Source organism: Lissotriton vulgaris, chromosome 1_1 (genome assembly GCF_964263255.1).
Source record: "Lissotriton vulgaris chromosome 1_1, aLisVul1.2, whole genome shotgun sequence".
NCBI lineage: Eukaryota > Metazoa > Chordata > Amphibia > Caudata > Salamandridae > Lissotriton > Lissotriton vulgaris.
In genome coordinates this window covers 405,853,394-405,868,577 of record NC_141685.1, presented here as the reverse complement: position 1 = coordinate 405,868,577, position 15,184 = coordinate 405,853,394, and the positions used below count along the sequence as shown (strand labels likewise).

At 42.5% G+C, this 15,184-nt stretch overlaps 1 protein-coding gene across 1 annotated transcript in view; it reads left to right on the top strand.

The window, feature by feature from the left end:
- TTC4 (tetratricopeptide repeat domain 4) overlaps positions 1-15,184 on the top strand; it is a 166,174-nt gene that overhangs the window by 89,842 nt on the left and 61,148 nt on the right. The window contains exon 8 of the mRNA XM_086952633.1: positions 4,526-4,610. Within this exon, the coding sequence (XP_086808759.1) occupies positions 4,526-4,610 (85 nt within the window). The remainder of the gene's footprint in view (positions 1-4,525; positions 4,611-15,184) is intronic.

Here is a 15,184-nt window from a genome sequence, read left to right as displayed (position 1 = left end):
GCTACTGCCTAGAACTCACAGCAACCCCCCCACAACATACCACCCAGGCAGCGTCTGTCTGCAGAACACATCACTCTGCTTCAACAGGAAGTTCTAGCACTTCTACAAAAAGATGCTATTCAAGTAGTTCCGTTAGAGGAACAAGGAACAGGAGTATACTCCCTGTACTTCCTAATTCCCAAAAAGGACGGGACATTACAACCACTACATACAATCAGATCATTTTCACATGATCACTTTACAACAAGTACTCCCATTACTACAACAGGGAGACTTTCTGTCCTCACTAGACCTAAAGGACGCCTACTTTCACGTTCCAATACATCCTGCGCACAGGAAGTATTTAAGGTTTGTCATACAAGGACAACACTATCAGTTCAAAGTCCTTCCATTCGGGGTCACAACAGCACCACGAGTGTTTACAAAGTGCTTAGCAGTCGTGGTAGCACATCTCAAAAGACAACAAATACATGTCTTCCCCTACCTCGACGACTGGCTCATAAACGCAAAATCGTTCAACCAGCCTGCACAACACACAAAACAAACAATTCAAACACTGCACAACTTAGGGTTTACGATAAACTACACCAAGTCGCACCTAGAGCTTCGCTCGTTCATCAATATCTAGGAGCTACTATAAACACATCTGTAGCTCTAGCATATCCCAGTCAAGCCAGGATTCAGAGTATTCAGAACTTAGCCTCTCTATTTCAATGCCTGCACTCTTTCCAAGCCAGAGTGTTCATGAAACTAATAGGCATGATGGCGTCTTGCATCTTTATAGTTCCTCACGCAAGACTGCAAATGCGCCCACTACAAGAATGTCTAGCACAACAGTGGAATCAGGCTCAAGGTCAGCTCACAGACCTGGTGTTGGTAGACAGCCATACATATCGATCTCTGCAATGGTGGAACACCAAAAACTTGACAAAGGGACGGCCGTTCCTAGATCCTTTTCCACAGATAGTGCTCACGACAGATGCATCCCTCACAGGATGGGGAGCCCATCTCTTGCATTATACCACACAAGGCCAGTGGAACAATCAACAGAAACCGTTCCACATCAACCATTTGGAGTTGCTAGCAATTTTCCTAGCACTCAAAACTTTTCAAGTACAAATCCAAAACAAAGCTGTCCTAGTCCGGACGCACAATATGACAGCCATGTATTGTATACAAAAAAAGGGGGGGACACACTCTCTGCAACTGTCCCAACTTGCACAGAACATTTGGAGATGGGCCATCCCTCAAAACATACATCTGACAGTAGAACACCTTCCAGGAATTCACAACCAGATAGCAGATCTGTTGAGTCGCCAGTCACAACAGATTCACGAATGGGAGTTGCACCCACAAGTTCTTCAACCATTCTTCCAAATGTGGGGGCATCCACAAATAGACCTGTTTGCCCCCCACGAGAAAACAAAATGCCCAACCTTCGCCGCCAGGTTTCCACACCCACGGTCGGAGGGGAATGCAATAGGGATGAACTGGTCAGACAGATTTGCGTACGCTTTTCCGCCTCTCCCACTCATTCCACTAGTAGTACGCAAGCTCAGACAACAGTCTCTCAAATTAATACTAGTGGCCCCCACATGGGCACGTCAGCCGTGGTTCACCACGCTACTAGATCTCTCACTGGTTCCACATCAGAAATTACGGCTCACGCCATCCCTGTTAACACAGAACCATGGAGAAATAAGGCACCGAGAACCAAGCCAACTGAATTTGGCGATCTGGCTCCTGAAGTCCTAGAGTTTGGTTACTTAAACTTGCCACCAGACTGTATGAATATAATTAAAGATGCTAGAAGACCCACTACCAGAGCATGCTATGCTGCTAAGTGGAAATGTTTTGCAATATACTGTAACAACAATGTTTCCATCCAAACTATCATTTGCTACCTTCTACACCTACAAAGGTCCAATTTGGCTTATTCTTCCATACGCCTGCATCTAGCAGCAATTGCAGCGTATTTACAAAATAGACAACATCTATCTCTCTTTAGAGTACCTGCAATAAAAGCATTTATGGAAGGATTAAAGCGAATAATCCCACCTAGGTTACCACCTGCGCCAGTAAGGAACCTAAATGTGGTCCTTACAAGACTCATGGGACCCCCTTTTGAGCCGTTACATAAGTGTGAACTGCAATTCCTAACATGGAAAACTGCTTTCCTTGTTGCCATCACCTCTCTCAGAAGAGTCAGTGAAATACAAGCATTCACAATAGAAGAACCATTTTTTTCAAATACATCCTAACAAAGTGGTTCTTAGACCCAATCCTAAATTCCTGCCAAAAGTGATTACTCCGTTTCACCTTAACCAATCAGTAGAGTTACCAGTGTTTTTTCAAAAACCAGACTCTGTTGCAGAAAGGGCTTTACACACCTTAGATGTGAGAAGAGCTCTACTATACTACACAGACATGACCAAATCCTTCAGAAAGACAAAACGACTATTTGTATCTTTCTCTCCACCACACAAAGGCAATCCCATCTCTAAAGGAGGAATTGCCAGATTGATTGTAAAGTGTATTCAAATATGCTATCAAAAAGCTAAGCGTACACTAATAGTTCCTCCTAGAGCACACTCTACTCGTAAACTAGGAGCCTCTATGGCTTTCTTAGGAAACATACCACTAGAGGACATATGCAAGGCAGTAACATGGTCTACAATACACACCTTCACTAAACACTATTGTGTTGATGTGCAAGCCAAGCAGCAAGCTGCAGTGGGCCAAGCTGTCCTTAAAACACTATTTCAGTATGCTGCAACGGATACAAGCGACCACCGCTAGGGGAAGACACTGCTGCACAATCGTTGCTAAGTGTAGGATCTGCAGCTCATATGCCTCGAACGGAAAATGATACTTACCAGTATGCATCTGTTCTTGGCATGTAGAGCTGCAGAGTCCTACACGCCCTCCCTACTCCCCGGGACTTGTATCCGTTCCAGTACTCCTCTTACTTAGATGCACACGCATGGACATCCTTTTTCTCTTTACTTCTACTAACTCCATCATTTCCCATCATGGCGAAAAACAATCTGAGAATGGAGTCGATGACCATGCGCAGTATTGTCCAAGGGAGGAGTCACCTATCTCGTGACTACAAAGCCTTCTTCCAAGAAGACAACAACCTGCAATCATCCGAGCCCAACACCAGGTGGCGATCTATTGCTAAGTGTAGGACTGCAGCTCTACATGCCAAGAACAGATGCATACTGGTAAGTAGCATTTTCCTTTTGCCCAGGGGGCAGGAGGGTTAGTGGTCCTGGAGCAGTTACCAGATGAAGCACCGGAAGAGCCAAAGTGTAACTGGTGTTAAACCTGTGCCCATCCATAACCTTTGATTACTGTAGGGCCCTGTAATCACTTCAAGGCTATTTTGACCAATGCCTTCATACAGTATGTCAGCTGCATTTTGCTTCAATGTCCTTGGTAGTCTTACATTATGCAGAATGTACTAGTTTCGATTTGTAAAGAACAGTGTTTGTATTTTCCATAGGAGTTTGAAGCTGCAACACAAAAAGCACATTTTATGTTGTTTTATGCAAAGGGTTACCAAAGGTCCCAATGTCAAGAAGACCTCTTGTTTCCGCTCCTAGGGTTTCATTTAGACTTTGTAGTCCTGGTTTAGCAAAATGGAAACCATGAGACAGTAACACCATATGTTTGAGGATAGCTGGAACTGGAATGCTTTTGCCCTAATCCTGTGGGTTTTTTTTGTTAATCCGATTCATAGCCTGTCACCACAAAGAAGGAATAAGTGACAGTCACACCTACTATATTATCATCCTCATCTTGAGAAACATTTGCAATCAAATAATCCATTGTTCATTTGAACTGGTTCAAGGCTACAATAACCTGATATAAAACAAAAACGAATTATTTTGACAAAAAACAAAATCCATTTTCGCCGGAATCTTATTTACATAAAAAAGTTAGGATTTTAGGAATGCATCATATCTTTACTGCAATGGCTGCAATCTGGGGAATGCAGTACATGACCTACTTTTTAATTTAGTTCTTTATATTTGTATCAAGGATCATGAAACATTGCATAAGAGCACATCTTGGTATAAAAACCAGATACTTAAATCTACTTTGCTTCCTTTTTTCTGTATTCCTATAAGTTAACTGTGACCCTATGTTGTAATTATCCCAGGTCAGCTTACCATCTGAGATGTTGCATCTCCTAAAGGACATTTGAAACAAGGTAATAGACATATTGAATAGTTTGTTCTGGTAGACAGCAGGACGTTCTATTGGAAAACGAGAAAGCCAAAGGTACATGGTGGTTGACAGTCAAAATATTGTGTCCCTTAATACATCCCCGCTTTAATACTTCTTCCCGGCAGTTGAGATAATACACTTAATAGTTTTTTATTTATAAAATCTCGCACTGATGGGGATGAATTAAGTATCATAAAGCCTCCATCAACAATGCATTTCTTTTCTTATTGTTTGTATTAAGTATCATAAAGCCTCTATCAACAATGCTTTTCTTTTCTTATTGTTTCAGGTTTATTGACCATCTTTTGGAAATGTTTGGAGATGAGCTGCCACCTTGGGATTCAGAAAGAAAATATCACGCTCACAATTTGGAGGTAGGATCAGTATGTTATTCCTTTAGCAGTGACAAGTGCAAATGTGGGCAGACCTTATGAATTTGTCGCAAATGTCTTGACTGTACAAACTTCATGGCTTGTAAAGGCTGCAGTGTGTGCAAAATCATGTCTGCATTGTTTCCCCATCAAGCAAAGAACAAACTTCAAAGCGCTCTGTCTGGTGCATAATGCCATTTTATAGTCCAACTGCAGGTTACTTCACCAACCTGCTACACTCTCACAAGCCTACAGGGAGGCCCACGTTGTCATCTCATATCCTCAACCTCTGCTTGCGCCTTAAGAAATAACTGCAAAACGCTTGATTGTTTACTCTGGGATAGCTTCTCATCACACCTGTAATGGAAAACTAACATCCTCAGATTGTTGTGGGAAATAACTTCTCACCTGTTCCCACAAGGGCCAAGTCCGGAGACTTCCATATCGTGTGACCTCTTTTCTGTGCATTGAAGTCCTTATCTTTTATCCCTATTAACCACAACATTGCTGCCAATATGCCCCATGTCAAGTGTGACCCCGCCAGTCTGTTCTGTTTTTTTGCATGAACATGACGACCTTTTGGGAAGTATAGATTAGATTTTCAGTTGTTATAATATTGACATATATATATATATTTGTTTGTTTTTTAGTCTTGGGAACTTGCTAATGCGTACCATTCAATAGTATATATTGTGCATGTTCGCTGTTGTGTACAAAATATCATTTTCTGAGGCCTATCCTTTCTTGGGAATTTTCTTGTGGCTACCATAAAATTATGCAGAATAAAGATTCACATTTATTTTAGAAGTCCTAACAAACTCCAAAGCACCCATTTTGATCACTTAAGGATATAATTTATACACCATGTCCATTCAGAGCAGGCAAGCTTACTGATGAGGACTAGCATGTTTGTGTATTTTACAGTATATGCATTTCTCATCAAGATACCTTAGCTTATGATGGGGACCCCTAGCCAGCAGGATAGGCCTTTACCGCAATGCCACATAAAATTGGGACACCCAGAACCTCTGGTATATTTCGGGGAAACCGCCATTAGGCATGCATAGGTCCTACATAAGAAGAAAAAATTGAAAGTAACAAGTTATTTACTTTCACTAATGCCCTTTCTGATGAATACTTCACCTTAGAATATTCCCCAGGCAGCATACTGGATCTGGAGGTTTGTCATAGTAATGCTCCCACGCACTGCTAGATGGTGTCATGTGCTTCCATATTGCCAGAGAAGCATTAGTATATAACTGCATATCAATGTCACCATTGTGCACTGAAGTCCATTTCTTACTGCTTCCCTTTCCACTCCCTCAGACCTGGAGTGTGAACAATTGTTGGTTACTGTGTTCTGAATACAACTTGGGACTTTTTTTTAAATATTAGAGAGGTCTCTCAACAGAACAGGGAGGTGGGCGCAGTGAGGAAACTAGAGATAGAGTACATAGAAATAAGAACAACATGGCCTTTTTTAAGGCTTCAACCAGCTGCAACATCGCTGATGGCCTGGTATGCATCTAGACTGACTGCGGAATTGGCTTCTTAGTCAGAGATCTGGTAGGAGATCAATTGGCACCTTGACGCCCTTGCGACTTCTCTCTTAGGTAGAGAGTGGCAGAATAGGGTTGCATCCCACTTTGCTTTCTTATGTTTGTTTTTAGACTTTGACTTCAACTTACTGGACGACTTCGACCACAACAAGGACCTCTCACAAGAGTGGCCTTTGGAGCGGGAGAGGGTCTATGCCTCGACTTGGATCGAGTGCAGGACGTGTGTGAGGTTTATGACATTTTCCTGTATTCAGCAATGTATAGCATTGCTTCACAGTCCCGAATAGCTTTCTCATGAGGGTGTACTAAGCGCACAACTTTGAGCCCTGTCCCAAACCCAAATACCAATGAAACACCTCATGCAGGTCCAAAATTGCTTTTTCTTCAGTAACTGCATGGTTTGAAATTGGTAATTTTTGGCTGGGACATTTCCCTTAAACATTGGATTCAGTATTTGGGAGCCATCGAAATACAGAAGTAGGAGTGGAGCTCCAGATCCATATTTGAAGACACGGAAAGAAAGGAACAGACATTGGTGCGACGGGGCAGTGCTTTTATGTGGCTCTGTTCTGTTGTGCAGAGTTTGCCTTAATATATTGTGCAATGTCTCTTTGTTAAAGTGTTCAGTGATAGGTGGACAAAGAGATTGATGTTTGATGACTGAGGATGAAAGTGACATTGATTTTTCTAAAAAGAAATGTTTTATATTTAGTTTATCCAGATTTTTCTGAAGAGAAATGTTTCATATTTAGTTTATCCAGACCAGACTATTATTGTAAAACAATGGATGTATAGAATTTGTTGATAGGTATTTGTTCTGCATAAATCCGCTGGGAAGGAGAGGATCACTGTTGATGGTAGAAGGCCAGTTTTGGGAACTGTACAAATGCAATATACACTTGGGGAAAAATGAAGTGGAAAAGTTCTCTTTTAGACCAAAGGACTTTAGACCCGCTTTTGGAGGGTCGATGAAGGACTTCTTAAATAAGTGCCCCTTATGCACTGATTTGAATTTGGAGTGATTATAGAAGCCAGATGTTAGGTGGGTGAGTTGTTCGAGACCCGTAGGGCGAATCTACTTGACTTCTTGTCTTCTTCACTTTGCTCTTCACATTTTTAGACATGTATATGTCATTACTTCTTGCCTGTTAGGCCTGTAATGCTGGTGTGATGGGTCTTGCTTCTTTTTCAATCTGTCTGCTGTGCTGGCTTGGAAGGCCAACACCACAGTCACTACCATAGTAATAATCCAATTCTCAATGACAGTTCCTGCCCTTAGTGTGTGTCACCAACCGACCCAGCTCTGGTGCAATTTTTTCCAAAGCAAACAAATAAAATAAATGTACTGCACTCTTTCATGTGTGTCACTGAACACCTGATTTTAGAAGTGCATTGTGTGTGGCAGTTTCTTCTCTGTTGCTGTGACTGTCAAAAGACTTCCATGTTTTTCTGTGGAAATTTGTTCAAATTAGCGCATGTTCTTTAGGTCTTGCCTAGGCAGCACACGTGCGCTATCTCTTTGAGACATGCTGTATCTACAATATGGGCTTCAAGCGCGCCCATCTTTTTCATGAGTTCCTCTTACTGCATGAATACATTAAGTAGTCCCACCTTTTGGACTTTTATATTCTCCTATGAGGACTGCCCCTGGTACTTGTGATCTTACTCTTCAGGTTATTTAGAATTTTTTGAGAGCACTTTTTTTTTTTTTTATTGGCCTGCCTCTGCTCATGTTAAGTGTTCCGTTTTGTTTACCGGCTTGATGATAACGTCTTTAGCTGCTTCATTTGCCATGCTGTTTGCTCGACTTTGTAGTTTCAGCGTCGCCCGTCACTTAATTTCCTCATGTCCCCCCCGCCCCCAACCCCTACCACAGCCCTGTTTGCCCGCCCCCACCACCCCTCCGAGATCGCTGTTTTTTTAATCTAGTTTCTGTCCATTCGCCCGACAAGAGTTTGTTTGGTACTGCTAAATACGTGGTTTCTTTTATCATACCGTCCCGCTTTTATCATTGGCTGCATACAGAGAAGAGCGGAGGCAACAGGTCATGTCGACGGTCGAAAAACAACTAAAAAAAAAACCAGGGAGTGCGTATCGGTTTACCCCTCTGTCGCCCCTTCCGAGCCCGGTCTCTCTCAGAATCCGCTCATTATGTTCGAGTCGGACGCCAGGATCCCAGGAAGCAGCTTCACGTTAAGGCTGATGCAGTTGTTCCCTCCCCTGTTGTTAATTACCCCCATTGTCCATTTTGCATTTAGCCCCTATGTCCCCATGCTGACCACTCCTACTCCCCTCCCATTGCGGTGACAACTGAAGTTCCAAGTATACCTAAAACAAAACCACATATGCCATCTCTGCCCTTGTATTTACTTCATACAATCTCCTGCGGCCCGCCCGTCTGTTGCATTTTGCTATTCCTTGAGTTAGGCTTGCAGAGATATCTGTATTTAGTCAACCTTAAGCCACGCTCCTCTTTTCGAGTTGCATGTTGAGCCAGAAGATGTATTTCACACACACTGCAGGAAAGCATGCATGGCGGTACAAGGCAGCAAGAGGTGAGGAAGTGCTAGAAAAGAGCTTGTAATAAGCCACGGTTGGAGGGATGAGCGGGGTGACATGCATGTCGGTAGATGCCTTTTTGAAATGTAGTTGAACAGCACAAACTGTGGAGATCAATGTGAAATGCGAGGTCGCTGATGGTAATAAGACCTATGTGTGGCAGCTTTTCTACTTTGTCCCCATGTTGTTCTTGAATTCCAGGGATCTGAGCCCTGTGCAGATGAAGGAAAAACTCTGGTGTTGCATTCCCTCCTACCCCTACATCCAGTCAAGTTTCATTGTTCTTACTTCTATGCCTCTACTAGCAGGGTGTGTTTTCACATCCTACTTGCAAAATCCTCGAACTAATATATAAACAAAATAAGTCTTACTCTGTACCCCTTCATCGAGTACTATCCTCCGTAAGGAAACAGTGTTTTGATGGGCATAGCAGAAACATTCCCTCAAATGTTTCTGTTGTGGTGCACTGCCATTATCAGAGCCCATTCTATAACTTGTCAGACCCTCAGCTCAGTTAAACCTGTTTACTAAGCCAGTACGTGACTTTCTTTGTGCATTTAAACTGTAACTAACTGCCCCTGCCTTCCAGCGCTGCAAAAAAGCAGAGAAAGTGGACGTCCACAATCTCCTACAATGGTAATAGTACATGCTGGGAGGCAGCATCTTTGCAATTTGTAACTTTGTTTACAGGGTGCCTTCTTCTACTCTAAAAGTTCCAGATATGTTTTTTATTTTATTTATTTATGTACTTTTGCTACATTCTGAATAAATATATTCAGCCATCTTTGTAACTGGCATACGGTCCACATGGCGGCTCCAAAGGCAACTCTGTTTGAATAAAGAAGATGCCCTTCAGGACTCCCCAGTATCAGGTAAACCATTTACCTTCCTAATCTACTGCTCAAGCAACATTCTGTGCAGAGCCACTCGCTTGTAGCAGCAGTTCAGAATTATCCAATCAGTGTCTGTAGGTGTGTCTTGAGTCTTTAAACTGCCTGTATTGTTTTTTTTTTGGGGGGGGGTGGGGGGGGGGAGAGATGTGTGTGTGTGTGTGTGTGTGTGTGTGTGTGTGTGTGTGTGTGTGTGTGTGTGTGTGTGTGTGTGTGTGTGTGTGCGCGCACACACACGGGGACAGAGTATCTGAACAAGTACCGATGTATAGTGTCTTTGTGCCTCATTGAATTAGTTTCTCACAATCCATTGAGTCCTCAAGAAGGGTAAGGTTAGGTGCTCGTGGTTGGTGAGCCCATTGAAGTTAATGGAAACAAACCATTTTTGGAGAGAGAACACACTTTCCAAGTGGGCCATTTGAAGTCTATGGGAAGCATATGATTTATAGAGTGTGAAAACGATTAGATGAAGTGCAACATCCTACAAATAATGGTGAGTTATAGGAAGGTGTGTGGGTTGGTGCGTTTCTCACAGTGTATGTTGCTATTCAGGTGTCTGCATGATTCTTTTGTTCTTTTAATGTGTGCAAGGGTATGAGTTTAGCTGATGAATGGACGAGTTGGTGTCAGAGGGTGAGCGTCGGTAATGGAACATATGTGGAAATCCAGCTTAGAACTTTTTTTAATACACTGTTGTTTTGTGCTCCCATAAAACATCAGTAGCAACTTTAAACATATCTTATGATGGGAACACATTTAATTGAATTGTTTTTTACAATATGAACAGAAACTATTGTTACTTTACCTACAGTCTCATGTCTTCGGGTAGTTTCTTGACTTCAAAACCCGTTGCTCCACCCACCTCCCTCAAATACAACTGTCTTTCCTGTGTAAACCTAGTAGTTCACAAACTTGTTTTTGAGAGACTTCTGTGTCTGTCAAGCCTGGCTCTCCACTTACCCATATTGGGACCCTCAATTGCTTTCTTTTTTTGTGTGCTATCCATGTTAACAATTATCAGGCTGATCCCATAAAAGCTTAAATGTATCTGTTCCGATCTATATCATCCAAGATATTTAGCAATGCAGTGTGTGGATTAAGTATGACTGTGTAATCTCAAAACTTGTTCTCTTTACCCGCTTGCTGCGGCGGCTTTTCCCGCTGTGTGCGGCAATTTGCGAAAAGCCGCGTTACAGGACGAGCTCAGCTAGTCATCCGCACACGAGTACCGTGGCTGATGACGAGCTGAGCTCGTCTTCAGCAGCGAAGCGGTTACAAAATCTCTGAAGCACACAGTATCCCACACTGAGTGCTGGAATCTCCCACTTCTTCTCAACACCTTAAGCATATAGGAGACGTCTCTCCAGCAAGGTGCCGCGATTTCTCCTGATGTAATAGATTCAGTGTAAATTAATTGCTGTTTGCCAGAGGCCGAAAGTCCAGCTCCCAATGTTTTTTTCAGTTTTGGAAATTTGTTTTGGGGGGAGGAGGGGAGCTTATGTATGACTTGCGTTTTGTACATGTGATATCTTTTTTAGGGGAATGGCAACAACGTTAAGTAGACTAAATTCTGGTAGAATGTATGCTGAATTTGCAGGTAACGAAAGAAGTGTGTGTTTAGAAGTCCTCTTCTAGGGTTCTGAATCCCTTAAGTTCCCCATCAGTAATGACATCTCCGAATAAAGTGATTCCCAATGTATCTCACCCAGTATATCCTTCTAGGGCACCTGCCAGTGGCATCAGTCTACTGACCGATATGGGGTTCGTTGAGTCAGCTTTTTATGCCAGCCCATTGCTTAATACATTGATCACTGTTTGATCACTGCAGTATTTGCAGAGGGAACCAATGTTGATATGTGCACTCCATATGAAAAGTGCAGTAAATTTCTCGTTTGTAGTTCCTATTTTTCACTGTCATATATATGCCTGGTTTGGCCTAGTCTCAAAAGTTTAGCCGTTAATTACCATCAGGTGTGCCCCTTGGTAGTATGCCACCAAATCAACCATACCCACCCCACCGTCAAATGGAGATTTGCACCAATTGAACATGCTTAAAATTGAGTTTTGTTGCACCATAAAAAGGATCTTACCAATGCAATCATTGCAGTGAAGTTCCACCTAGCTGCTACAGATTTAGAATTTGAATCCAGTATCACCTGCCTGTAGAAATGAAATAATGGAAGAGTTTAATCGACACAAGCCAAACACTTGCTAGCCTGGTAGTTGGGGAAACGTCATTTTGGATGACGCCGGAATCACGCTGTGCCAACACAGCGCCAGCTAAAGAACGAATGAGACATTATCACACATTTGTTCAGCATGCAAGTCTTAAAAACGACTTGCTTTTAGGATGGTGGAAGGGTGTTTGATTTAAAGTCCAACACCTTCCTTACTGTTGCGCAGACTGCAGTTGGAATAGTAAATTAAACTATTCCAACCTCCAGCAACCCCTAAGGCAAGTCGTTAAAATGACTTCCGTGCTGAACAAATGCATCCTAAAGACCCGTTCATTCAAAAGACGGCATTCAGAATGCATGCGTCCTAAACGCATGCGGAATATTTTTATTTATTTTTATTTAAGAAGTTTTCTATAGTGCTGTCCTGACCCTAGGGTATAAGAGCGCTTTACAGCAGATACATAGCAGAGAATCACCAAATACAAAATAGAAAAGCGACATATTAACAGAAAAATACAAAATAGAAGAGCAACACATTATAATGCAGGACAGTCTTAGTCTTCGGGATCCATCGAAGTCATAGAGTTGGAGCAGAGCGCGATGTCAGCTAGCTGCCCCGAGTGTGCCTATCCACTCCCTAGGGAGCGGTTGAGGAACAGGATTTTAAGTTGGCTTTTGAATTTTACAAAGGAGGGAATGGTTCTAATGTGAAGTGGAATAGAGTTCCAGATTTTAGAAGCGCTTCCGGCGAAGGCTCGTTCCGCAGTTTTTTGTTTTCTAGTTTTTGGTAGGATGAGTAGGAGGGAGTTTGAGCTTCTGAGGTTCCTGGTCTGGCCGGCTTTTTTGAGTTTTTTCGCCAGATAATCGGGTTTGCCGGTGTGAAGGGCTTTATGCGTAAGGCAGGCTGTTCTGAAGCGAATCCGCATTTCGACTGGAAGCCAAGTTCCCTGAGTGTAGGGGAGATGTGGTCGAATTTCTTGATACCGGTGATCATTCTGGCTGCCGCATGCAGCGTTGTTTTGATGGGAGCCAGATGCGATTTTAGAATTCCTGAGAGTACTGCGTTCCCATAGTCCAGTCTTGACAGTTCCAAAGTTTGGGTGGCCTGTTTGAGATCAGTGGGCGGAATGAAGGGTTTTATTTTGTTCAGTAGTCTGAGGTTAAGGAAAGCAACGTCATACATTCGGTAGTTCAATACTAACCTTGGAGAAGTCATTAAAAGTCAATTCCAACTCCTTCATGGATCTTCTCTGAAGATGTTGTCCAGGGAAACAGCTACTTTTCTCCTCATCACATCAGCCAGGAGAATGAATGAGCTTCAAGTGCTGTGCTATCTGTTAAGTTCCCTTAACTCAAATCTGAAAACCGTAGCGTTATTCATAACCCCCTTTTCATTCTCAAAGTACCATCATTACGTTTGAACCAGAAAATCCATATATATATATTGCACTTTATTCCCACAATTAGCCAGTGTACCTGATAACTCTTTGTACTCGCTGGATTTGAAACACTGCCTGAAATTTTACACTGATTGAGCAAAGCCTTTTACAAAATCGAAGCAAATTTGTATTGTATGGCAGTGCTAACAAAGGTTCAGCTTATCAAAGCAAGGTATAACTTATTGGATTTCAGCATAAATTTCTTTCTGCAATTAAGTCTGGTAGACATTTCAGAAGCAATGTATTAAGCCATGCCACAAGAGGTTTGTCAGCCATGATAGTCCCTTAATGTGCCATTGATTGCTGAAACCTGTAAAGTAGCAGCCTGGTCTTCAACGCATTACTGCCTTTGTGTCCAAAAGACATCTCAGACATCATTAGATCAAGCAGTATTGCACAGCCTGTTTAACAGAAACCAATTATGCTTTTTAGTTTTTTTTATAGGCAGCCTGCCTGCGCCGTCTCTCGACATGCTAGATCTACTATGTGGGCTTTCGCCTAGCCCACCACTTTTGCAGACAGGTGAAAATCAATGGGAAATTGCATTTTGTGTGTGTGTGTAAATACAGAATGCTGCTCACGCATATACCGGTATTGTGTTTGTGTATATGTGTGTGTGCACATATATAATGCTGTACTAGGGATATAAATGTTATGGAATGCATGCATTGCGACCACATACCACTGTCCACCCCTGTGATGCCTCACGGACCATAGCTGAACCGCCACAGACTCAAATGCAGAACGATGGCCTTGTTCTGACAGAGGGGTGCAGTTCAGGGAGTGGCCCTCTTTTAATCAAAATCCCATGTTTGCTTTTACAATCGTGAAGTGTTAGTGATGGCCTACATCAGCATCTCCAAAACCTGGTATGTAGCAATTGAATAGCTCTTCAATCCCAGGCGGCACAGATCCCAGGATAATTTACTGCATGGCAAAGGTGAGTACTATTGGCTATGCCAATGCTTGTTTTGTGTGGTAATCTAGCGACCTACCTCAATGAGGTGATACTGAGCACATTACACATTTTGGCATTGGCTATAGTTACCAACTATGGGACGACATCCTTCCGTTCCAGAGGTAGACCGTACATATAAATATACCAATTTGGATGTTTTGGGGAGAAACACACCTAGTGGCAAGACTTTAGTTACCTGGTACCAGACCACTCACTTGGTGCTGATATACTCATTACTGTCTCTGTCTCTCTCTCTTGCAACAACACAGACTCACAATGGAGTTGATTAGATTTGTCTCAACGAGGGTGCAAAATCCCTCAATCGGAGGATCCTTGGTCCCAAAACTTTTGTACCAGCATAACATGAGTCCGGTGCAGCTGTACGAATCATGCTGGAAAATATCCAAACCTTTCGCTAGTACACCATGCGATGTGAGACAATAAATCACTGATACCCGTTTCCCTATTAGCCCTCTGTTTAAGTGCCCCTTTTTATGTGTATCTTAAGAAGCACAAGAACAGAAGAGGCAGCTCAAAACGAGAGAATGTAATATAGTACGAGCATTTATGCAGGTTGTTTAATTCGATATCTGTATCAGAAATTGATTATAAAATTCATTTACTACTCTGCCACTGAACCAACATTTTTAACTACTGCAGATTCAGGCCCAGTGGTGTTTTAATGTGTACAACAGCACTGTAAATTCAAGTTGGGCTTTTTATTTGCCTGCTCTGTTTGGATCTTTTTTCAGTCTTACCAAGCGGATTAAAACCAGTATAGTGTTTTTGGCCCTCTGCTCACCTAAATAGCCCATACATGAGGCTCCAGCATGTAGTGTGTTTCTATTCCACTCTGAAATGCACATGGCTTTGGTTTTTACACATGATGACCAAACAATGCATCGCTCTAGCGTCCCAAAAGTAGCTTATGCAATGGGGACCGTCATTTGAGCTATGCACACCAGCATATGCTGAAGCCCTTCTATGTGTAGATG